This window comes from Poromitra crassiceps (genome assembly GCF_964638095.1).
Source record: "Poromitra crassiceps genome assembly, chromosome: 6".
In the NCBI taxonomy this organism is placed as follows: Eukaryota; Metazoa; Chordata; class Actinopteri; order Beryciformes; family Melamphaidae; genus Poromitra; species Poromitra crassiceps.
Window position 1 is genome coordinate 45,805,978 of NC_139627.1, and position 26,340 is coordinate 45,832,317.

At 42.6% G+C, this 26,340-nt stretch overlaps 1 protein-coding gene across 1 annotated transcript in view; it reads right to left on the minus strand.

Annotated features, from left to right (window-relative positions):
- Positions 1-579: 579 nt before the first annotated feature.
- marco (macrophage receptor with collagenous structure) overlaps positions 580-26,340 on the minus strand; it is a 34,214-nt gene continuing 8,453 nt past the window's right edge. Inside the window, exons 4-15 of the mRNA XM_083639472.1 lie at positions 22,571-22,688; positions 22,158-22,193; positions 18,147-18,209; positions 14,747-14,848; positions 13,944-13,988; positions 11,118-11,198; positions 10,806-10,868; positions 10,568-10,645; positions 9,512-9,553; positions 8,614-8,700; positions 4,769-4,945; positions 580-1,720 (exon numbers count right to left, since the gene is read on the minus strand). Of these exons, the coding sequence (XP_083495598.1) occupies positions 1,590-1,720; positions 4,769-4,945; positions 8,614-8,700; positions 9,512-9,553; positions 10,568-10,645; positions 10,806-10,868; positions 11,118-11,198; positions 13,944-13,988; positions 14,747-14,848; positions 18,147-18,209; positions 22,158-22,193; positions 22,571-22,688 (1,023 nt within the window). The 3' untranslated portion in view covers positions 580-1,589. The remainder of the gene's footprint in view (positions 1,721-4,768; positions 4,946-8,613; positions 8,701-9,511; positions 9,554-10,567; positions 10,646-10,805; positions 10,869-11,117; positions 11,199-13,943; positions 13,989-14,746; positions 14,849-18,146; positions 18,210-22,157; positions 22,194-22,570; positions 22,689-26,340) is intronic.

Consider the following 26,340-nt stretch of genomic DNA (forward strand, 5'->3'; position numbering starts at 1 on the left):
ACAGGAACAGGAAATGTATTGCAATTTTATGACATTCTTTTTAGAATGCATAGAAATAAAATACAGCATAATCATCTGTTTGTGGTAAACTGTCGTGCATTTAAACTAATGTCTTTAGCAATGAAGTGAAACAGTGCATTTTTATATGGTGTGTTTTGTGAATATGAAATGAGATCCAGCTGGGAACATCATTAGTGGGATCTTTGTTTTCTCTTGAGCGTGCGCGCATGCGAGTGTGTGTGTGTGTGTGTGTGTGTGTGCGTGCGTGCCGTGCATGTGTGCGCGTGCGTGCGTGTTTGTCAGTGTCGGTGTGCATGTGCCAGTCAAGAATAGTAATAATAATGGATTTAATTTATATAGCCCACTTTAAAATACGAGATCTCAAGGTGCTTCACAGAGTAAAATAATCATAGCAATGTAGTAAAAACTGGTCAGTCAACACATAAAACAGGCAATAATAAGCACACAACGTCATAAAACTGGTCCAATTAAACATAAAAACAGGGAATAATATGCACAAGCCATGTGAGGATTAAAAGGATGCATAGAATCAGTGACAAATTTTTACTTTACTTTACTTACTTTATTTGTTTATTTGGACGGGACAATGCACAATTAATGAACACATAAAACATGAAACAGATACAGTCACCTGAAACATGGTAAAAGTGTAAAAAGTACACAAAGTGGATTTAGCACAAGGCTAGATTCCATCCGCAGTCCCCAAACATAAAAACAGAGGAATATAAATGAGTAAGAGCTACATACATAATTAATAGAACACACTCAAATAGAACATAGTAAGGTACACTCAAAAATACAAAAACGACAGAAAACATACTATAAGTGATTACATGTCTGGTTGGCTTTCAACCATTGTTTTAAGAGGAAGAGGACATAGGAACCATGGCCTAGGGGAAAGCACAGTGGAACAGGTGCGTCTTAAGTTGGGATTTACAGCGAGTGAGTCTGATGCCCTAATTGTTGCTGGGAGCAGCTGTGGCCCCAGCGATGAAAAGGCGTGTGGGACCATGCTGGCAAAGCAAGGAGATTGGAACTGGTGGAACTGAGTGACCGGGGTGAGGATTGAGGGGTGAGGAGTTCCTGAAGGTAGGTTGGACTGGTGCAGTTTATGGCCTTGAACACAAGGGGGAGTCGTTTGAAAGTGATCCGTTGGTTTATTGGGAGCCAGTGAAGGGAGTGTCTGACTGCGATTATGTGCTCTGATTTGCGTGTTTTTTCGGTGAGAACCCGGGCAGCACTGTTCTGGATGGTTTTGGCTGGTAGGGCCAGCGAGGAGAGAGTTACAGTAATCAATGTGGGAGCTGATGAAGGCATGGGCCAGTTTTTCTGCATCACGTTTGCTGAGGGAGGCTCGTAGCTTTGACATGTTTCTCAGGTGGAAGAATGAAGTTTGACAGACAGACTTGAAGTGGGCATCAAAGGACAGTGATGAGTCCAGTTTGACACGCAGGTTTGTGACAAGTGAGGAGAGGGGGGTAGGGTGACCATTGATGGTGATGTGAGTGAGGATCCTGCCTGCACTCTTTGTTGACCCATCCACCATCTTGATTGGTTTCTTGGTGTTTCTAGGCACACTGCACCCCAGCGTCCTCACCATGGCTACAGTTGTTTGTACCAATTCCATTGTGTGGGCAGGCGAAGATATCTGACTCTGTGCCACGGCATTGCAGGTCATCCAGCCAGATGTTCCCAGTCCCTGAAGAAGGACAGAAGGAGATCGATCATGGACTCCTGTTTCTCAGCTCTCATACGAATAGCTTATTGTTGATGGCAGGAAAGGGAAAGTTCTTAAAGGAGAATTGCTCAAAATTAACAATATTTCTTAAAGTCATCTAATCTGTGCCCAGCATTAGATGCATTGAGCTGAAAAAGCTTAGCTGTGTCAGACAGAGCCATTCCAGCAGCAGTTTCTGTGCTATGAGATGTACGGAAGCCAAATTGGAATTTGTCACCGATGTTGTTATCTGTGAGATAGCAGTTCAGTTGCTGATATGCCACCGCCTCAATTCATCTAAGCAAAGTGAGTTTAGCGTATAATTGCTAGATGCATTCGGGTGCAGGTTGTTCCTCTTTAGAAGTGGTCTGGTAGCAGCAGTTTTGAAGCAATGGATACCAGTCTGAAGGGAACAGTTTACTATTGACAGAATGTGATCTGTTAAAAAATTAAAAACCGATTTAAAAAAGGATGTTGGAAGTGGATCATGGGGGCTGGTGGAGGACTATTAAAAGCATCAGTGAGGCCAGTGGAGAAATGAGACAGTAGGCACGCAGAGGGGAAGGAGGTATGTCATAGTTAGCAGTGCAGTTAATTGAAATATACAACTACAATACGATGTAATAAATTAAAGATCAGTGACTGTGAATAATTATGTTTATTTCTGAGCCACAACAAGCGTCTCATAGTCATTTGTGATTACTACAGCAGAATAAAATGGAGCTAATATCACAATTCATTTTTCTGCCTCGTGATGCGTATTGTCATTTTTGTATTGCGATATATTGAATTTTGTCATTCGGTCCCATCCCTCACCATTAGCGATATAATGCAGTCTATCTAGAAGGCAGTGCTATGAAAATGAATGGGCTAAGGAGAGAAGTGGAACTTTTTTTTGTGAGCGATTACAGTGAGTAGAGATTGTGGGGGGGGGGGGATTATCTGTTCCTACCTGGGCTGGCACTAGTGAAGGTGGGCCATAGCCAGGGGGGGGGGGGGGAGTGTGGACGATTCCAATGGCCCTTGACTGACAGGGGCCCCAAAACATTTTTTTTTTTACAGTGCACCTGAACGCAACATACAAGATACCAGCTGAATAAGTGTCCAAATGTTCATGTCATTCTGGCCAATACTCTACTTCTGTTATAACATTTCAGTCTGGAATATGGAATATCAATAATCAATAATTCAAAAAATCTTTATGACTAAAAGGCTAAAAGTAATCTCATGTGTAAGAAATGACTGTTCTACATTGAAGTAAAAAATGTAAATAATTAACTTGTTGGTTTTGGATTTATTTAGCTTCAAGAGTGCATTTTTGTTCATGTGACCCTCAACACAGGCTTTGAGAATCCAGGGCCACTTACTGATACTTATGCTTAAATTAACCCACTCATATTGGTTATCTGGTTTATTTCTAGAAAACATTTTGGCTAGTGAAAATTCTAATTGGCTGGTAACTTCTAGCAGCCATATTGGCAGGTAGCCAAAAAAGCAAATGTCAAGCCCTGCAGGGAGATTGTCACACTCATCGATACATATTTGAGGTTTGTTTATTAATTGGGAAAAGGACCACTGGAACAAACGCCGCAACATGATCCGGCTACTTTTTCAATCTGACTGGCTACTCAAAAGTTTGGGGAACTCTCTGATTTAAAATGAGATATTCCTCTAAATTGGGCTTCAAATGGCCAAAATTTTCCAAGGCCCAGAAATTCTTTGGCCATTTGAAGCCCAATTTAGAGGAATATCTCATTTTAAATTAATATTCAGCTCAGCTTAGAGACTATTGTAATGTCATTATTTGCCTTTTCTCAATCACCTCTATATCACCTATACCAGCTCATTTTTTTAGGGCCCCTGTCAGTCAAGGGCCCTTGGAATCGTCCACACTTTCCTCCCTCTAGCTACGGACCTGGGGGGATGTAATGTGTTCCTACCTGGGCTGGCACTAGTGAGTAGAGATGGGGGATGTAATGCGTTCCTACCTGGGCTGGCACTAGTGAAGGTGGTGAATAGAGATGGGGGATGTAATGCGTTCCTACCTGGGCTGGCACTAGTGAAGGTGGTGAATAGAGATGGGGGATGTAATGCGTTCCTACCTGGGCTGGCACTAGTGAAGGTGGTGAGTAGAGATGGGGGATGTAATGTGTTCCTACCTGGGCTGGCACTAGTGAGTAGAGATGGGGGATGTAATGTGTTCCTACCTGGGCTGGCACTAGTGAGTAGAGATGGGGGATGTAATGTGTTCCTACCTGGGCTGGCACTAGTGAAGGTGGCGAATAGAGATGGGGGATGTAATGCGTTCCTACCTGGGCTGGCACTAGTGAAGGTGGTGAGTAGAGATGGGGGATGTAATGTGTTCCTACCTGGGCTGGCACTAGTGAGTAGAGATGGGGGATGTAATGTGTTCCTACCTGGGCTGGCACTAGTGAGTAGAGATGGGGGATGTAATGTGTTCCTACCTGGGCTGGCACTAGTGAGTAGAGATGGGGGATGTAATGTGTTCCTACCTGGGCTGGCACTAGTGTAGGTGGTGAATAGAGATGGGGGATGTAATGTGTTCCTACCTGGGCTGGCACTAGTGAGTAGAGATGGGGGATGTAATGTGTTCCTACCTGGGCTGGCACTAGTGAAGGTGGTGAGTAGAGATGGGGGATGTAATGTGTTCCTACCTGGGCTGGCACTAGTGAGTAGAGATGGGGGATGTAATGTGTTCCTACCTGGGCTGGCATTAGTGAAGATGGTGAGTAGAGATGGGGGGTGTTAGCTGTTCCTACCTGGGCTGGCACTAGTGAGTAGAGATGGGGGATGTAATGTGTTCCTACCTGGGCTGGCACTAGTGAGTAGAGATGGGGGATGTAATGTGTTCCTACCTGGGCTGGCACTAGTGAGTAGAGATGGGGGATGTAATGTGTTCCTACCTGGGCTGGCACTAGTGTAGGTGGTGAATAGAGATGGGGGGTGTTAGCTGTTCCTACCTGGGCTGGCACTAGTGAGTAGAGATGAGGGGATGTTATGTGTTCCTACCTGGGCTGGAACTAGTGAAGGTGGCGGTGGCAGTCCGATATCCCAGCATCCTGCAGATCACCGTGCCATCCACATTGTCGAAATTGTCATCACACACGGTGCCCCAGACCCCGTTGTGCCTCACCTCCACTCGCCCACGACTGGCGCTCCCTCCGGCAAGCCGCACGTTCATAGGTCCTAGTCACAGAAACGTTCATTTTACAACTTTTACATTCAGTACAAAGAGCGTGTCTTCATTTGGATAGTCCACAGGTGATACACAACTGACTATAAAGTGTAAAAAGTTTACAGAGTTTCAGGTGTACATTAGTGTGGATAGTAGGCTAGTCTATATTCAGTGTCTGGGTTATGGTTAATCTTAGAGTCAGGGTTAGATGGCCTGTAAAGATGGAATTTTTTTTTACATCATCTGATAGTTAGCCCATTGAATACCTATACTATATTTATACATTTTATTTATGCCATTTTCCTGTGACGATGAATTACTTTTCTTTGTTTTCTTGTAAAGTTAGGCTACCTCCAGATAAGACATTTTGTTTTCCTGAGATAATGGATTTTTACATCCGGAAGTCCACAATGGGCTTCTGTAAAGTATCAAATTGACTATCCAAATAAAGTGTTTCCCAAGATTGTAGTACATCCCTTACAGAAAAACCACATGAACTTCACATGTGCAAAATCACATGTGATCACATTGCAAAATCACATGTGATCACATTTGATTTTGCACATGTGAAATGTCACATGTGATCACATGTGAAAACGTTAAATTTCACATGAGAAAACATGTGGAACACATGTGAAACATGTGGTTTGCCCATGGGAAGCGTGTGGTTTAGGAATGGTTTCACATGTGAAATGTGTGAAACCCATGTAAATTCCCATGTGATTACATGTGAAACCTATGTGATTACATGTGAAACCCATGTATGTTTTCCACATATGCTCCACATGTGGAAAACATGTTGCTATACTTGTGGCAAAACATGTTATCACATGTTTTCTACATGTGAAAATGTTCCAAAACCACACGCTTCCCATGGGTTTCACATGTGTTCCACATGTTTTCACATGTGAAATTTAACATGTGTCCACATGTTTCACCACACGTGGAAACATGTGGTGAAACATGTGGACACGTGAACCTCATGTGTTTTTTCTGTAAGGGATGTGCTAAGTTTAGTAGGTTTATGGTCGTCTGTCTCTGTTCATTTTCAATGAGAGCTGTCCAGACAGGACTGATGATGCTGCATCTGACAGATTTCATTGAGATTTCCTAAATAGGTCACCACCTATTTAGCCAATCAAATGCGTTCGTTTGGAGCGGTGATTACAGCAACTCATTCTCACATGAGACAGATGTATAATAGTAACGTTGGTCCATTTCATGGACACATGTTCAGTTCAATATTTATAACTTCTCATTCTAGGAAAAATACAATTAGCCACGCCATGCAGCTTGATACAAACCAGCCCACTGTTGTAGTTCTTTACAACCCTAGTTACGACCCTAGTTTGCAAACTAGGGTTGTGTAACGGTTTGTTATGTGAGACTAGGTAGTATCCCCTTAGATCAGATATGATCACGTTTACTTGTGTATTTCGGGCTGTCCTGATTATTGAATGATGTTTAATTGCCTGGCGGAAGTATGAACTATTAATTATGATTCTCAAGGTGACCTTTCCCCCTTGCTTCCTGTGGGATTACTTCCGGGGTGAGGACGACGGCGTTCACACAGGCAGAACGACACGACAGCCGAGCTAACCTTATGTTTGATAGACTTCGGAGCAAACCTTATATAGACTTGTATTTTCCAGTCTCGCTTCGGCGATGCACTACTGAACTGGTGAGGCCTGGATCGGCCCTCACACCTCTCCAAGACGACAGTGCTGTTGCAGGGTCAGGATGAACTAAGCTGCTACCTGGAGAAAGAGTTGACTACAAGACGCGGCGTGTCATCCTGCGCTCAGGGCTAGGTAATTCAAACTAATTCCAATGACCAACAGCCTAACCTCCTTGTAACCTTTTGATCACATTCATGTTGCGTGCGGTGTTGGTGGAAAGATAAAATACCCCTAGACACGAGTTTGATGAGAAGTTCAGAACCGACACGTGACATTTGTATATGTGGTTATACATTTCTATTATCTAGTAGAGCTGAACTAGGTTGGTTACTAATTGCATGTGTACAGTAGGCCTACTGCATCTAGATGATCTATGTTAAGAAAAAGTAAAGATGTTGGTTATTTCAGATATTTTAGCTAAAACACGAGTCGAATGTGCCCAGTCCGCCCACAACAGCCCTTCAGTGAGCAGTGTGTGTGTGTGTGTGTGTGTGTGTGTGTGTGAGTGAGTGAGCAGAATTTTATCCGGCCACCACACATGATAGATGTGTCAAACTCAAGGCCACGGGGGCCAAATGCGGCCCGGTACCTCATTTTATGTGGCCCCGAGAGTTAGCAAAGAATACAATTTGCGCAATACAGTTCTAATTACTTCTAAGGCTACTACTGTAGTTGTCTGCCATTATTTTACCTATAATTCTGCTTTCTGAGCTAGTTATGACTAAAAACTAATAATAAACTAATCAGAGGCAATTATTTAATATGATAACAAGTAGGCTAGATACATTTATATCGTGTAACATTTACAACCGGCCCTTTGAGGGGCAGTAATACTGATGTGGCCCGGGTTGAACAATTGAGTTTAACACCCCCGATGCAGTGTAATTACTAATTCAGCTCTACCAGATATATTATCGTTTATATATTTTTAAGTGGTGCAGCCGCTTAGTGACATGTTTGTCCCTCCGTCCAATTGAGCCGAGATGTCAGCCAAAATCTGAGCAAGGGATTTGAGCAGTGCACTGAGATGTGCGCACGAGATGTAGACTAGGCCCCTCCCCCTGGCTCTACAAGGAAGTGAGAGCGGCGACAGAAAGCACCTCAAAGCCTTGTGAAACACGCACGCACGCACGCACGCACGCACGCACGCACAGACTATACTCGAAAACTCTGAAACAGATTACTTGTTGGAAATAAACAATGTATGTGTTATGTTATGTGAGCAGCAACTGGCCATTTCTGTCTGATGAAAATGTTAGCTAACACTTACTGAAACAGTTTGGTTAGGTTAGGATTAAAGTCATTGTTAAATAATGAAAACTGAAATCGCTGAAAAGGTGAAATTTCACTCACAGTGGAAAAGATCCTTGCATGAGTTGGGAATTGAACCCGCGTGTCTTCAGAGTAGAATTTAAACGCCCCAACTAACCTCCAGTCTCCCCACACCATTATTTTCCAGCGTGCTATTTCCATGTGGAACTACTTCCTGTTTCTATTTGCTTCGCTGCATGTCCCTTTTATGGGGGACAGCATTTCTGTCACTGTTTGTGCACTTAGCTCATTCATGTGCTCATTTCATGACATTTAATGCGAACAGGCTGTGACTCTATTCTAATCTGTTCTGCTCTACTCTCTACTGACTCCACTGCTCTCAGGTCAGTCCTGTGACTCTATTCTAATCTGTTCTGCTCTACTCTCTACTGACTCCACTGCTCTCAGGTCAGTCCTGTGACTCTATATTCTAATCTGTCCTGCTCTACTCTCTACTGACTCCACTGCTCTCAGGTTAGTCCTGTGACTCTATTATAATCTGTTCTGCTCTACTCTCTACTGACTCCACTGCTCTCAGGTCAGTCCTGTGACTCTATTCTAATCTGTTCTGCTCTACTCTCTACTGACTCCACTGCTCTCAGGTCAGTCCTGTGACTCTATATTCTAATCTGTTCTGCTCTACTCTCTACTGACTCCACTGCTCTCAGGTCAGTCCTGTGCAGACTTACTTTCTCCTGGGCTTCCTTTCTCTCCCTTTTCTCCAGAAGGGCCTCGGGCTCCAGGAGGACCTGGCAGTCCGGGTAAACCTCTGAGACCTTTGGAGGAAAAGGAAGAATGAAATTATACCACTGGTGCTTTCAGCCATGCGGTCTCAATGGCCAAATATGTTCCAGTTCCCATCAAGTCAAGTCAAGTTTCTTTGTTAATCACTAATTAATTAATCATTAATCATTAATCAGTCTCAGACGCTTCACTGTGCACACATGAACATAAACAATGAAAACAAGGTGGGGACTGGAGCCACTGACTCTCCGTCATAATTTGAATTGTTTGAGATTTGCATGAAGAGAAGGTTTCACACACGCACACGCACACGCACACGCACACACACACGCACACACACACACACACACACACACACACACACACACACACACACACACACACACACACACACACACACACACACACAAAGAGCTGGTTTAGCTTCAGAGTGCAGTGAGAGGGACAGAATGTAAATTGTAAGACAAAGAACAACTTTGACACATTGACACACTCATATGTGACATGATGGCCTGGTGAAAGGGGTAACAGGCAACCGTGAACATTGCACAAATCAAGATAAAAGTTTGTTTCTTATTATTCATTTGTTTCACTTTTCTTCATATAACACAAATTCAGATGTTGAAGAATGCACTCAATATAACAAACAACAGTTTTAGGATAACTAAATACAGTTTAGGATAACAAAATACTTGTATTTATTAGCAAACTAGTTTGTTCAGGAAGCTTGTTTACCAAATTCCAGGGTGATTTTTCCAATATACCAATATTCAAATAATCATATTTTATTAAACTATTTTCAGATTTCAGATTACACAAAACACCTGTCACATGTTTACTCACCTCCTGGACTGGGACTCTCAGTGCCAGCAGTTTCTGGTGTAGCTGAGGACAAAATGAAAAGAAGAAAATGGAGCAGAGTTAAGCACATACTCTCACATAAAGCACATTATTTTTGACTATGGGGACCGGATTGCACGTTCACATCATGACAGGGCTGTGTGACTCACCGCCACGGGTTTCTAAACCTAACGTGTTCCTCTCTCTGAAGATCCAGGCTCCTTGCAACCAATACATGCTCTTGTTGTGTGAAACGGCCTCCTAACCTAACTCCTAAAGAGGTTTCCAATTTATTTTACTAGGGAAGGTTCAACATTTTTTAGAAGCCAAAATCATTTTGGAAAATCTGAGAGTTGTCAGGCTTTGTGTGAGAACTTTTTTTTTTTTTTTTTTTACTTCCGAATGACTACGAATGTGAATAGATTCCCCTAAGTATTTAATAAAATTCTTCTAATCTTTTGGTTAGTAGCACTATAGCTTTGCTAACTGGTTTATCAAAAGAAGAAAAATTATGAATATCCTAGATATGCTTGGTTATGAAAATACTTTTACAGTTTTTAACTTTCCCAGGACTTTCTCCAGTAAGAGGCAGAGTTTGTATGAAAGTATTTAATAAAATTGTTCTAATCTTTTGGTTAATAGTACTATAGCTTTGCTAACTGGTTTATCAAAATAAATCTTTTTATGAATATCCTAGATATGCTTGGTTATGAAAATACTTTTACAGTTTTTAACTTTCCCAGGACATTCTCCAGTAAGAGGCAGAGTTTGTATGATACAGGCTTTTGAAGACTGATACCGAAGCTGCAGTTATCTCTACGTTTTTACATTTTCATAAAAAAAATAAAAGAATATTCAGAGTGTCTCTCCACTGGAACCAGACTGATGAAATTATTTTAGTGTCAGCAACTCTTTACGGCAGAGTGACCCACCACCACACCTACAAGTATTCAATGTAAAGAAACTCTGGGAGACATTACTGCCTTTAAAATAAGAATTAATTTACAAAAAACACAACGATATAAATGAATAAATAAATAGATGTTAGCTGAAACCGACCTGAAGGTCCCGCTGGACCGGGACCTGGAACTCCAGCCACACCCGTGTCTCCTTTGCTGCCTTGGCGTCCAGGAATACCTGGGGGTCGTGGGAGTGGAAAACACATCTAACACATGAGCAAGAGATGGAGAGATGGAGCTGGCAGCTGTGTCTACATGTACACACACACACACACACACACACACACACACACACACACACACACACAAGCATGCACAGGTGAATCATGAATGCGTACCTTCATGACCAGTGTCTCCCTTTTCACCGTTGGCCCCCGCTGTGCCAGGGGGCCCCTGAACACCTGCGATCACAGCAGACATCAGACAGGTTAGTGGCAGCAAAATATAAAAGCTTTATCAAGTCCATACTAAAACTGTCACGGCAAATCTCTGCTGTTATTGTCATTTTAGAGGCCATTATTCCGTGTCCGATATCTGATATTTAATAAAAGGTCTATCGGCCTGATATGTTTGCAAACTGATACCATTGTTTTGACGCTTGTTTGAAGTATTTTGGTGCTACAACTGAGACGTGAAGGAGGCGGCCCTACCTGAGTGTCCAGGGTCTCCCTTTAATCCTGGGCTTCCCGGGCCTCCTGGGGAGCCAACTTGGCCTGGGGCACCTGGGGCGCCTGCGCACGCACGCACACACACACACACACACACACACACACACACACACACACACACACACACACACACACACACACACACACACACACACACACACACACACACACACACACACACACACAATCATGATAAATGAGAAGATAGATAGATAGAAACCATCCCTAGCTATTATTATTATTATTACTATTAATGTAATGTTTAATAAAGAGTGAATCTGATCCCGTTTTCCCTCTATTATTTGTGGAGTAGGGGCAGTTGGTAATTTTGTTTGTTCATGACTAGTTACTAGAAAATATTAAAGGTTATTACAAACTGTTTAAACATCAGCTGCATAATATGTTGTGCTTTGGGTGGATATTGGGCTCAATTGGTTTGGTTAATTTCACTTTTTGTCTAGCAGCTTTGGCAATTTTACAATTAGGAAATATTAATCTGCCCAGTCTGTAGAAGAGCAATCTGGGAACCCAGTGTCTATTTTTCGACTCTGGGACAGCCCTACAGTTTTTCCAAACTTCCTGTACAGCACACCTCTCGTGCTAACGTCATTAGTGAATAGCCGAAAAGGAAGTCACGGTGGCTTTTCCGTCACTTCCGCTTTCCTTTTCCGCGTCCATTTTGGCTATTCACTAATAACGTTAATGCATAAACACACTGCATAGAAGACGTCAACTCGTCTTAAAACAACAGTGGAAAATTACTGGAAAGTCGCGGCGCAAGTTGTTATTTAGACTGTAAACAGTGGAGCCCGGACGCGGAAAAGAAAGTGACAGTGGCAGGAGAGGCGTGCTGCAGGAAGCTGGGAAAAACGGTAGGGCTGTCCCAGAGTCTATTTTTCAAATAAAAATAGACTCTGGGTTCCTAGATTGCTAGAAGAGTAATAATGATTATATTTGATTGACTGATCACTGAGGAGAAATTGGGCCATTTCACCAGAAGTGAATGTGGTGTAGGTTGATCAACAATGATTTTTTTTAATATACATTTTATAAATACAAATACAGTACAAGAAGAAAAATATTAAATATGAAGATCATTCTAAAGAGTTCAAGCGCATACTGTATGTGCTGATTCTGCAAATTCACACTCTTGATCCAGATTGAATAACATCTAGTCAGCAATATCCAACTGCTGATGATGTCCGGCAGATAAGAAGGGAAGTGAAACTGGTCGATTTAACAATTCTTTTTTTAGCACCATGTGATGTGAAATTATGAAATATTTGCTACAGTCTATGTACTTTCGTAACTCAGTCAGCATGAGATTATTATGATGATGAATCAGTATGTGAGCCACATGGTTTATCATGTCAAGCAAGGAACATTTTCCCAGAGAAGGTTGTCTGAACGCACACGCTCATCTTCAGCACTACCCTGCTCATATTAATAATAGTTCCGACCAAGCAATCTGATTGGTCAACTATATAGACATCTAGAATGTGATCAAATCAGCATGACAGCATACCTCGCCGTGCTCATCACTAAAAATATGACTTCACCATTTCCATGGCAACTATTATACAAAATAACTCTGGCATCCTCCATCAGCTGTGCCGGTGAGTCAGTGACACGCGGCCCTACTATCTTAAATATACACGTGAAGTGTAATTCAAGATTTTATTGATCACTTTTACAGTAAGACAAAGTTAATCCATATTATATGAGCCGCTGTCATTTTTAAACATCTTTGTAAAACCTATGTTTTTTTGTCTGTTTGTACCAAGCTTCAGTCACATCTACAGTTTGTTTTCTTTGGTCCAACCCAAAGAAAAGTTGACTTTGTTGCATTTTTGTATTTACTATATTTACAATACAGATTTTTGGAGGGGATTCGCACGTGCAACCACTCACAAGCCCCACCTCTAACCTCGAGGTTGCAGCAGACATATGTAGGATGGAAAGTGTAACTTCTCAGCTTAACTCTGTGCTGGAAGTTTAGATTATCTTTGCAAAATCAATCTATCAATCTATTCTTAGATGTGCGGAGCACTTTAGAAGCGGACGTGTCAGAGTGAGATAATCCAGAGAGACAGGGATATCTATCTGCAAGCAGCAGAAACTTAGATTTAACCACACATTGTACACTTTCTCAGTATGTGTAAACGTCTACAATGGAATCTTTTGAAGGAGTCAGTGTTCATATCTCAGCAATGAAAAATACAAAGTCTCTGAGCCTGTTATAAATAAGGGTTATCTTTTACCTGTATGCTGCCGGGAGCACATTGTGCAGGTTTTACTCTGCTGGATGAGGTGTTGAAAGCATACTTAGACTAGACTATACTTAGACTGTGTAAAGCAGCTGATATTCAAAGTGTTTAACATCTAATTATATATGCCTGTTTGTAGCTTCAGTGACTTGGTTGGCAATAATGTACCGCTGCTGTTGGGGGGGGACTTGTGTTATCATACTTTTTGGTTAGTAAGAAACAGTTTTTTTTTTTAGATTGACGACCGAGCACATTTGAAAGGACATAATATTTTTTAGACATAATATACTTTTATGAAACAAATTCAAGGGTGGGTCACTGTCCTCAGGTAATTACAGATTTGTTAGGCCTATGAGCTTATTTTAAATCTTGTTTTCACACACACACACACACACACACACGCACGAACGCACGCACGCACACGCACGCACGCACGCACGCACGCACACACGACACACGCACGCACGCACGCACGCACGCACGCACACACACGACACACACACACACACACACACACAGAACCTGGTCATTGGAACCTTACCGTCGGTTCCATTGTTTCCTGGGAGTCCCTGAGGACCAGCTGGGCCTGAAACAATGAGACAAGTTGAGGTGAGGTTGGATCCTGGTTTTAAAGCCTGGTCAGGGACACCATACACCACAAGCAGAACTGATTATTCGTGCACCTCCTTTACTTTCACATCAAGTAAGTGTCTATTCTGGGACACATTTACTTCAATTCGATAGGGGAACATATGGGAAGAAATAAAAAAAGATGAAAAAATGCTAAAAACAAACCCATGCTCTTTATCCTTCGCTTGACACATTCTCTTTGTTACCACGTGCGCAGCAAGCGCGTGGTCAAGAGAAGGCTTTTTGGGGTGAGTCATGAATTCATTCATTCATTCAGTCTGAAATGGATAATGGAGAGCAGTGATGATGTCATCAGTGATGACGTCATCAATTGATTGAGTGAAAATTGTAGCCTTCCTCAGTTGCTCTAAATCGAACTAAATTCTAATCTAAATTGTTACACCAGTGCTGAAGCAGGTCCTATGGCATGAGCTGCAGGGGTACTGCAGAGCTCCCCCTGCAATGTTGTTAGCCTTGAAGGCTGAGATGGCTCGTTCAATCTCCAATTTATTTTCTGAAAAACCGATTAATTTAGTGATGACATTACAGCTGCTGAGCTGCACTAGACAAATCGGATGTCTCACTCGGTGGGGGACTCTTTACTGATGCACCCCCACTTTGTGATTTAGGTGGATACCCTTTTTTTACAATAACATCTTGTAGCCTTGACAATAACCATTACATTATTTCAATCATAAGCATAATCCATCTTACCTGAACTACCGGACAGTCCTTGCGGTCCAAGGGATCCTTGGGGGCCCGTTGGACCTTGCTCTCCCTTTGGTCCTTGGGGGCCGGCGACGCCAACACCAGTACCTGCAGTAAAGCATACAGATTCTCATAGATCTACTGCTGGACTGACACTTCTGCAGCTCAACACAAACACATACAGACCTAAACTTAACCCTGACTTTTACCTTAACCTGATCCTAATTCCAACATTAACCCTAAAAAGCTAATCCGACCCCTAAAACAGTCCCTCGAAGAAGTGTCCTCACTTTGCAAAATGTGCTCACTTTGCAAAATGTCCTCACTTTGAAGATGTAAAATTCTAATTGGTATACCGTAGGTACAGGAACACACCCACACACACACACACACACACACACACACACACACACACACACACACACACACACACACACACACACACACACACACACACACACTGCACATCAAAAGTTTCGGGACACCTATAGCTTTTGAAAATGTTTGATAAGCATGTTGCTTTTCAATAACATAACCCCATTAAAGGCTAACCAGGTTTAGTTTGAGGAAAAATAAAATCATAATAAATATGTTGATGATGCCACTAACGTTAAACTATGTGTCATTCCAAATCTGTGGGCCAGATAACTGCAAAGTTATTGCAAGTGGGCCACCAAATCATTTCCAAAACATTACAATCTTCATGAAAAAAATGTATAATAATAATGTAAGAATGTATTTTCCAATTATTAAATTATACCGTTATTTAATTTATAATCAATTATTTGTTAATTAGACAGCAGACAGCCCCTCACTTTTAGTTTCTGATTTCTGTGTGGTGCTGATGGACAGCTCCTTTTATCGTTGAAATAAAAAGTACTCTGAGAACACATGTGTGTTTGCCCTCTGTGCTGTTTATGGTTAGATGTGGGCCTGCGGACATTTTCGAGATTTTCAAGTGGGAACCGTTGATATGTTCATCAAAGCAGCTGAACTGCTGCTCACATTTTCTTCATGCCGACAGTCGTGAAAAACCTGAGTGTGGAAGAAATAGATCCAAATAGATCCAAAGTAGGAAATAGATATTGTATGTTGAAATATAACGGTGAAAATCAAATACTGTAGTACTTAAAGGATGGCTTTACCGATTAACACACTTTCTATCATTATAATGTCATTAATATAAGCAGATGGGCAGTGACTTCGCTATATATATATACAGTAAGTATATAAGTATCCTCCATTTGTCCAGCTTGCAGAAACTCCGCATATGCCAGTTGCAAGTCATTAAGGCTCGTTAAGGCTCTCAATGTGATTCGATATGTGCATACTTAAAAAATATGAATAAACAATAACAGCCGCCCTGGCAGCCGAATCGACAGCCCTCGGAGCAGATTCCGCATCTCGAGCAGAGCTTCCGCAGTTCCGTTGTGACGCAAAACGCGTCACAGCGGAGCGTTTTGCCAGAGGAGGAATTGGGAGCTCTCCGTGTGGAAAACATATAGCAAAGGTAAACACTGTCCATCTGCTTATATCAACGACTTTGATTATAATGATACAAAGTGGGTTGATAATCGGTAAAGCCACTGTAAATCTAGACATCACAAACTTTTGACGGGCAGATTACACACAGAGAAGGAGAGCTCTGCAAAAGGTCACAATCAGGAGCCAGCCTTGATGAAGGAGCCATTGATGTGTTCAAGTGTTTATTCAGGGAGAACAGCATCTCATTTAGATTATTATGTTCTTTAGGGCAATTATGACCTTAATACTGTAGTGGAAACCACTGTGCGTCAGCATGTCGAGTAGGGATGTCACAATACTAGAATTTCTGCTTCGATACCGATACCCAGGAAAATATCGATACTCAATGCCATTTTCCATACCACGGCAAGGGGGGGATGACACATCAAGAGGCATACAAATAAAGTTAGACAGATGGACGGACAGACGCACACTTCTCCATAACCTAGTCCTGATAAAACTTTGAATTTAGACAGCAGATTAGCCCTGCTCTAGCCATCAGAGCACGTTTAGCTTGTTGAAGCAACAGATACCCACCAATGATAGGGAGGGGAAAATTAAAAGAAAGCACTGATGGTATCGAGACTGTTGCAAATGAGTATTGTATCAGTTTCAAAATTTTTGTATTGATACTTTTCGATACAATCGATACCTGTTGCAAATGAGTATTGTATCCGATTCACATTTTCAGTATTGATACTTTTCGATACTATCGATACTTTTGACAACCCTAATGTCAAGGCATCAGGTGCTCACCTTCCAACAGTAATGTAATGAAGGATGATATTTTCATAGAGATGGGGTGGGGGGGGGGGGGGGGGGGGGGAGAAAGCGGTGACCTATTGGAAAACATCTGACTCAGACTCACTGGGTAATTTGTTGGCTTGTGTAAAAGTCTGCCTCCTGATAGAGATTTCATACAGGAAATGTCAGTGCATTGACTAAGTGGCGAGGCCATGAGAGAGAATGGCTGCAGCCTATCCATCCTGCTTTTCATCTGCCTGCTGACAGGAGACGACATGTCATCATCGCCGGGATCATCGCCAGGCCTGCAGCTGAAAGCTAATGCTCGCTACTGCACATGCCTTCAGTGCTTCTGAGGAACTAATTTCAGGAAAACGAATGAGGAGTGGAACTTTTTTCCACCTTTTATGCAGGTAATTTAATCAGAATTCCTGTTCAAAGTAAATAGGATTTTACTTCCCACATATAGCACTAAATGAACGATCATAAACCCGAGGGGGTTTGACAGGTATTTTTTATTTTTTTTATCCCCCATTAGTGCTAATTAAATTTATTGGTTGCTGCTCCACCCTCTGCCGATCTGGGGAGAGCCGAAACTGGCTCCATGCTTCCTCCAAGACATGGGCAGTTAGCCAGCCGCTTCTTTTCACCTGACAGGGGAAGCTTCACCGGTAGGACATAGCACGTGGGAGGTTCACGCTATTCCAACCAGTTCCCCTCTCTCCGAACAGGCGCCCTTAACGACCAGAGGAGGCACCACATTAGCAACCAGGATATTGCATGTTTTGGTGACGGGTTCCTATATGAAGGAAACCCCCAGGGGGCATGGGGAGAACATGCAAACTCCACACAGAAAGGCCCTTTTGACGACCCCACCCGGGCGGTGGGCACTCGAGGACATGCGGACGGGCACGCATTCCTTCAGCGCTCACAGCGTCTCAGGTGTGAGCGAACCCAGGTCCTTCTAGCTGTGAGGCGACAGCTCTACCTCTGAGCCGACCCTGAGGGTTTGACAGGGTTGATGATCAACATCAGAGATAACTTCAGCAGGAGCTTGAGATTTCTGTCTTTCAAAATATCACCCCACTACTCAATATAGCTTCCTGTATAACTTCCTGTGTTGATGAAGATGACTCACCGCTGTCCCCCTTCTGTCCCGGTGCACCTGCAGCACCCGTCGCTCCAGCTGCACCACGGGGGCCTGAGGACACATGCACAAACGCACGCACGCACACGCACACACACACACACACACACACACACACACACACACACACACACACACACACACACACACACACACACACACACACACACACACTGTTTTATGAATGAGAATAGTTGTCTGAGTACATACAAAATGTGTTTTTTCGAACTAAAAATAAGCAAGGATACTATATTGTACTTTTGTTGTACAGTAGGCCTACTGTGCTTGCAAAAGGTAATGCAGTTAGGCTTCTACTGTCCATGTACTTTAATCAACTTAACTGGTCCAATCAAGTCAGAAGAAGTTCAAATGCACCTAGTACACTTTTGTCTCAAGTAGACTAAAAGTATACAGAAACAAACTTAAAGCTAACTTAACTTATACCTACAAGTACACATTGATTTAACTAAAGATAGGACAATTTTTTTTAGTCCCACTAATGAACAAAATAATTCACTTCAATGTAAACTCATTAGGCCTATGGAAAACTGCTATCTATTATGCATATCTCCTTTAACCTTAAAACCACTTAAACCAGCCACTCACTTAATTTATGTTCACTGTCAACACAAGCCTCGTTCACATTGAACGGCATACAACTGTACCATGTAGGCTACCGTGTAATATCTGCATAATCCTTGTTTACTTAACTATGTGGCATTGTTGCACATTTTACTGTACACATTTATTGCACATTGCACCTTATATATTCATATTTAAAATGCAATCCCTGTATAAGCCTTGTTTACAAACCTATGTAGCGTTGTTGCACTACTGTACATCCCCTAATATATTCATATTTAAAAATAGCCACTTTACTACATTGTATATAGCACAGTCACCACATTGTATATAGCAGTCACTGTAATTTTTTTTGCTTATGTCCAACAAAGTATTCTTGCCTTGATCGCCTTGACTATGTGTAACCTTCTTTCTCCTTTTTTTTCTCTATATGTGTGTACTTGTGTATTCTGTGTGTACTTGAGAGCAAAGCTAACCGGAGCCCAATTCTTGTATGTGTTTGCATACTTGGCCAATAAAGCTGATTCTGATTCTGATTAATATTGTGCACTTGTATTTTGCAGTCAGATTATTTTCTGGCCTAGTATCCACACATGTTTATCCACACATGTTTACATGTCACACATGTCAATAAAGAAATATATATTATACAGTAGGCCTACACACACACACACACACACACACACACACACACACACACACACACACACACACACACACACACACACACACACACACACACACACACAGTACAGTGTATATATGTGTGTGTGTGTGTGTGTTATACTATGATATTTGGGGTTTAGTTGAAGACTATGAGCAAAGCAAAGAGGGTGGATATGTTATTTTTGATGTTTAACTTATTTTCTAAGTGTGTCTATGACGGCATGATGCACACGCGCCCACCTGAGGGACTTAATTTTCTGTGGCACACGTTGCCTGGGGGCCGTATTTTTGATACACGCAGTCCATGCCTGCATGTGCAACACGTCGTCTCGTTGTAATTTTCAAAATGCAGAAGATTTCTGACTTTTTCCAAAAACCCTCCAGCTAAAGTTTCAAGGAGGAGTGATTGAGCTTCAAGTGCAGCCACTGTTGTTGCTAGTATTAGCACCGACCCAGCAGTGCGACTAGCAGCAGTTCGGACATCCAGTCAGCTATAATGTTATATAATGCTAATGCTAGTTCTTCCTAGCTACGTCCCCGCTCCCGCGGCTGCCGTCAGAGCAGTACCTAGCGGCCCAAGCAGCTCGGACCAGTGACTCGGACATCACCCAGGACCCGCAAGCTAGCTGGCCGGCTAAAGCTAGCCATTCATCAGCTAACGTCACCACTCCCGCAGTCAGACTGAGCAGCAGCAGCACCTGTTTGTGTTTACCTGTGTCCACTGCTTCCTCAGATGTCTTTCTCCGCATTTCGTCGTCTCAAAACTTGGTTCCGCAACAGTATCACTCAGAACTCATGGCTTTACTACAACATATCCACAAAGACATTTTGGATCATATTTATCCCCGGGACCTTATGAGGGAATATATCAGCATCACTTCAGAGCGCAAGTCCACCTTTGGAGTGCCACCGTCTTCACAAGGTAAAATGCTGCCCTTAACTTCTGCCGCCGTGCAGTAGGCCTATGTTTGTGTACTAGTCTTTCTGGTTGGGATTTGTGACAGAATCTGGAAAGTTATGAGATGGGTTTGCCGAGTAGCAGGGCAGTATTTGCTTTATGATGGTAAATCATTGCACTGGTTGAGTGGTTTGATCTGGTTTATCTTGTGTCAGCCAGAGTCGTGTAAAGAGAGTTGCGACATCTCCATTCACTCCAATGGACCCGTTTTTTACTCTCAAGATTTCCAGGAAGTAAGGTCCTGGATTAAGCAGCACGTGTCGAGTTGCAGTAACATAGACAGTTTGTGTTGTACTCTGAAAGGTTTTTTCCCCTTCGATCAAATTGTACATTGTCAGATTTATTTTAGCATGCAAAAGTAGCGCGAGACCCATTCCTGGCTGTTCATTGGCTAATGAGTCTCGCAATTGTGGTACTCCGCTGACGCCACTCTCTCTCTAGACTAGAGGACACTAGTGTCAGCACAGCAGTTGCTGTTGTGCGTCGATGTGGCACCACAATCTGTGCGACTAGTACTTTGGTATTTTGCATCAATGCATAGCACATGTCTGGATGGATAAAGTTTCGAGGCATTTGGCAACTCCACACACTACTTTCACATTTGTAGAACTGTGCGTAATCGTGCGTAAAACCTGGTCTATGTGGCCTGGAAGCTAGACGCACAGTGCGCAATTATATAATTGTTTTGGCTTTCTGCCTTGTGTGATGTCCTTGTCTAGTTCAATGGGGTTATTGGGGTATAAGTGCATCATATAGTGTGATTGTATCCATACAGTATTGTCTCACTCTCTTCATCTCTGTGCAGTAATAATAATAATAATGATGATGATGATAATAATAAGTTCAGTGTTTCTGCCTGTCTGTCTGTAGGGAGAGCAGGTGGTGACATGAAAGTGAGTGAAAAATGAGAAAATACTGAATAATGGCATCACACCAGTTAGCCCTCAGACTCTTTCTATCGTTCGTCTCAAGACTTTACTAATGTAAAAGGTGATAGTCCTCTATCACCCTAGCCAAAATTATTTCGGAAATCTGTGTCGGGCATTAAACTCACCTTATTCTACACTTTGTAGGCACAGGCAACCTTATTATATCGGATCTTAGTTGCTCCAAAAAGTGAGCGCTAATTGCTTTAAAAGACGCTAGTTTGACGCTAGTTGTCTGGGACCAGAGTCCAGAGACGCATGGGCACTGGCATAATTTCCTCTTCTACAGACATTTTACAATGCATTTTAGCCACAGCCCCCGAACGCGTGACAGCGAAGATAGTCAGAAAGATGGCAGATGTGACACATTGCTCAAATTGCCAACAACCTTTTGAAAAACTGTACAATCGGTGGAAAGCTTTAACATGCACTAGCCCAGAACCTCAATTTATTTTTTCCAGCAGAATCAACAAATGATGCCAGTATCAATCCCTATGAACAGAAACTTAATACAGTAGTATAAAAAAAGAGAAAGTACTGTGAAAGGTTACAAAAATGTTTGGAAAAACTATTTCATTCATTATCTTTCAAATATAGAGCATCCAGTAATGCTATGATTTTGTTTTAGGAATTTGATGTTTCTTTGTATCTTTAATCCTGCATTTGTCTGAATTTTGTGGCATTTTGCAAGCACACTCAATATTATATATTATATTATATCATCATTGAAAAAGAAACATTCACAATATCTTTAGTCGACTCTACGAGAATGAACTAGTTTGGATTGATTTGAGGAAGAAACAACAACCAAAAACAATCTTAATTTTTTTAAGTGTTTTGTCCTTGCTGTTTCTATAATATGAATCTCACCTTGAGGTCCTGCGTCTCCCTTCATCCCTGTTGCACCTGGAGAACGCAGACAGCAGAGTTCAGACACAACAGTCATCTGGGTGCGTTGCATAAATAAGCTCATGCTTTGAATAATATAAACCTGAAATATTTTCATTCACTATCAATCAATCAATTTTATACTTATATAGCACCAAATATAGCACCAAATCATGACAAGAGTTATCTCAAGGCGCTAAACATCAACAGCTGTTCAGCCAGGCTCATCATGTGAGACAGTTATTCTGATGCTCACGCACGCACGCACGCACGCACGCACGCACGCACGCACGCACACACACACACACACACACACACACACACACACACACACACACACACACACACACACACACACACACACACACACACACACACACACACACACACAGCACCTGGCGTGAGGCTGATTGCAGCCAGTCTTCCCTCCAGGCTGTAGGTGCTGGTGTTGACCCGCCTCAGGTCAGACCTCAGCTGGCCCAGCTGACCCTCCGGTCCACAGATGCTGTTCACCTGAGGCATTAAAACAACTACTGTAAACAAACCAGGTCATCACTGAGAAGCCTGTCAGATACTGTTCACCTGAGGCATTAAAACAACTACTGTAAACAAACCAGGTCATCACTGAGAAGCCTGTCAGATACTGTTCACCTGAGGCATTAAAACAACTACCGTAATTTCCGCACTATAAGCCGCACCGGACTATAAGCCGCAGCAGCAAAATTGACTGTTTGTTACATATATAAGCCGCACCGGACTATAAGCCGCAGGTCTTTTAATGTTTAAAACTGGTCAGGAGGAGGCGTAGCGCCTGCCTGTAACAGAGATCTCCGTGTCTTATCAGCGGAGACCATCACCGTTTGAATCAAAAACACTTCACTACGTCCAACATAGGCTACAAGATTTGTTTCATTCCATTGAATTTGGCAGCGCGGACGAAACATGGGTGAAACGAAACATGCAAATTACATGTTTTGCATGGCAGCGCGACGAAACATGGGTGAAACGAAACATGCAAATTACATGTTTTGCATGGCAGCGCGACGAAACATGGGTGAAACGAAACATGCAAATTACATGTTTTGCATGGCAGCGCGGACGAAACATGGGTGAAACGAAACATGCAAATTACATGTTTTGCAAGGCAGCGCGGACGAAACATGGGTGAAACGAAACATGCAAATTACATGTTTTGCATCCTCATCGTCGTAACACAGCCAGTTCTCCATCTTTTGAAGCATGATGTTAGATTACAACGAGCTAGTTGTGTGGCTTAGCCTTCCAAAATGTTGCCATTAGTTTTTTAGAATGTAATACATAGAATTGGGAACGTTACATTCAATTTCATTCAGACTGTCTTTCAGGCTCAATCGCTGCCATTTTCCCCCCGGAGCGAGGGAGGAGGGAGGGTGTTTTACTGTAGTGGCTGAGAGAGCGTAGTGGCACAGTGCTCCAATCAGGTCGCGAGGCACATTTTTTGCAACATCATCCAATCAGGGTCTCGCTCTCGTAATGTCTGTCTTGCTCTCGTTCTGCCTCGTACCAAAATCCATAGATTTTGGAGGTCCCCGAGTGGCCGTTTGCTGAAAAAATCCATAGATAAGCCGCACCGTTATATAAGCCGCAGGGGCCGAAAAACGGGGAAAAAGCCGCGGCTTATAGTCCGAAATTTACGGTACTGTAAACAAACCAGGCCATCACTGAGAAGCCTGTCAGATACTGTTCACCTGAGGCATTAAAACAACTACTGTACTGTACACAAACTAGACCATCAAGTTCAAGGTCACCATGGCCGCATGTTGGAGAAAAATATAAGTTCCATTGGCATTTCCCAATAAGCTATTTGCATACACATAATTAATGCTATGAGTCATTAGTCCCTTTGCATTGGCCCATGACATTTCACCCCATTTCACCCATAGCAGGGACTGCTCCAATTGCTGAAACCTTGGACAGTGCATCAAGTCCCATAACAATTGATAACAGTCTCTCAGTCAGACAGGCAGCCCTGTAGGCTCCAAGTCAAGTCATCACCCCATCACCCCCTCCTCTCTGCCTTTTTCCTCCTCCTCATGGTATAAAGCATATGGTACACTGTCAGCCATTTGCTGAATATTTGACTCTGTACATCGATCAGAATGTGTACATTGAGATTCATGCCCTCTGTCAATATGCATATTGCAGAGAATATCTGGTATTAAATATACTTTTATGTTAAACAGTCCTGGACTCAAGGCTTCAATTAATTTGGTATTAGATAAGCTGTGATATACATTTACATATACATTTAGCGGAAAGAATAGATTTTATTCTCTATCACCGCATGTCCTGTTGCATCAAGGAATGGGGCGGAGCTAGGGAAAAGGGGCGGTACCTAGGGATACGAAGGTCGTATAGAGTCGGGATTTGAGGGGTGTGTAGGGGGAGTGGCTAGAGGTGTGGGTGGTGGGAAGGGGCATGATGAGGGAAAGGGGCAGGGCTAGGGAAAAGGGGCCATACAGTAGCTAGGGATAGGAAGGTCGTAGAGCAAATGACACTCAACTTGCAGGACGACCATTTTCTAATTCACAATGAAAATTAACGTTCAATAAAGTTTGACTGAGCACCATCTAAGGGGGAAAAACTGAACTGATGACATTGCCCGAAGTCCTTTTCGATTTGTTTGGGAAGAGGGTTTTTACTCAACAACAGATTCCAGAAGTGAACTGAAGTGAACAAACTGAATGTCTAGCTTTTGATGTTTATTGTTGAATCCCCGAATATTCTTGTTTTTTTGTTGAACTCTGATCTCTTGATTCTTGGTGAATAATATCTGGTTTGGTTAATTATTTGGACTTGCCTGTAAAGGAAATTTTTATTTCGTGAGTGGTTTTCATTGTACCTACTAGATTCAAGATTCAAGATTCAAAAGATTTATTGCCATGTCAACAAAAGTTGATAGGAATTTGTCTTGGTTTCACTCTCAGAGACAAACAAAAACATAGCAGCCAGCGACAGGAACATACAGGAACAGTTCTCAGCTACAGCATATACAGTAGAAAGTGCATACAGTTTAAGGTGCATACAGTTTAAAGTGACAACGGTAATGTGTCAGTGCAAATTCAAGTGCCTTATGGCTTGGAGGTAGGTGCTATCTCTGAAGCGAGATGTTCTACTCTTCATACTCCTGTATCTCCTGCCTGATGGGAGGAGGTTAAATAGGTGGTGTGCCGGATGAGAATGGTCTGCAATGATTTTGTTAGCCTTCCTGATTATTCTTTTTGAGTAAAGTGATGACAGTGAGGGGAGACTACAGCCGATAATTTTAGCTGCTCGGCGTACTACTCTTTCCAGCCGAGTCTTGTCCTGAGTGGTTGCGTGACCAAACCAGACAAGCTACCTACAAAGCTGATTTATATTGAACTTCCATGTGTTTCCATTGTCGCTCTGATTGCTTTGATTATTTGCATTCTGCTTGGTGGTTCAGATTAATGCTATGTATGTGGGTTTATATACATGGATACATATATATCTTAAACATTAAAATTGTCAAACTAAACTCCCCAAAAGCCTATATACAAAAATACATATGATTAATTATTCATATGTTTGTTTATTAACTGGCCCCTGGCCTTCTGTCATTTTGCAAAAGTGCCCCCCTGGCAAAGCATGTTGAGTATCCTTGTCGCAGAGGGTCGGGGTTCGAGGGATGGCTAGAGAGAGTGGCTAGGGGGGGATGTGGGTGGTGGGAGGGGGTGTGGTGGTCAAGGAAGGGGGTGGGGCTTGGGAAATGTGGCTGTAGCTAAGGACACAAAGGTCATAGAGAGTCGGGATTCAAGGGGTGGGTTGGGGGAATGTCTAGGGGGATGTGGGTGGTGGGATGGGGCGTGATCAGTAAGGGGCGGGGCTAGGGCAAAATGGGCCATAGCTAACGATAGGAAGGTAGTAGAGAGTCAGGGTTCGAGGGGTGGGTAGAGGGAGTGGATAGGGGCTCTGGGTGGTGGGAAGGACCATGATGAGGGGTGGGGCTAGGGGAAAGGTGCCATAGCTAGGGATAGGAAGGTTATCCACCTTATTTTTTAATGCCCCGCTCTACTTGATTTGAAAAGATGGCCGCCTATACTCCCTTGTACCCTGGCTGAATTGAACATAACTTGGCAAATAAGTATGTAACATACCAAATAAA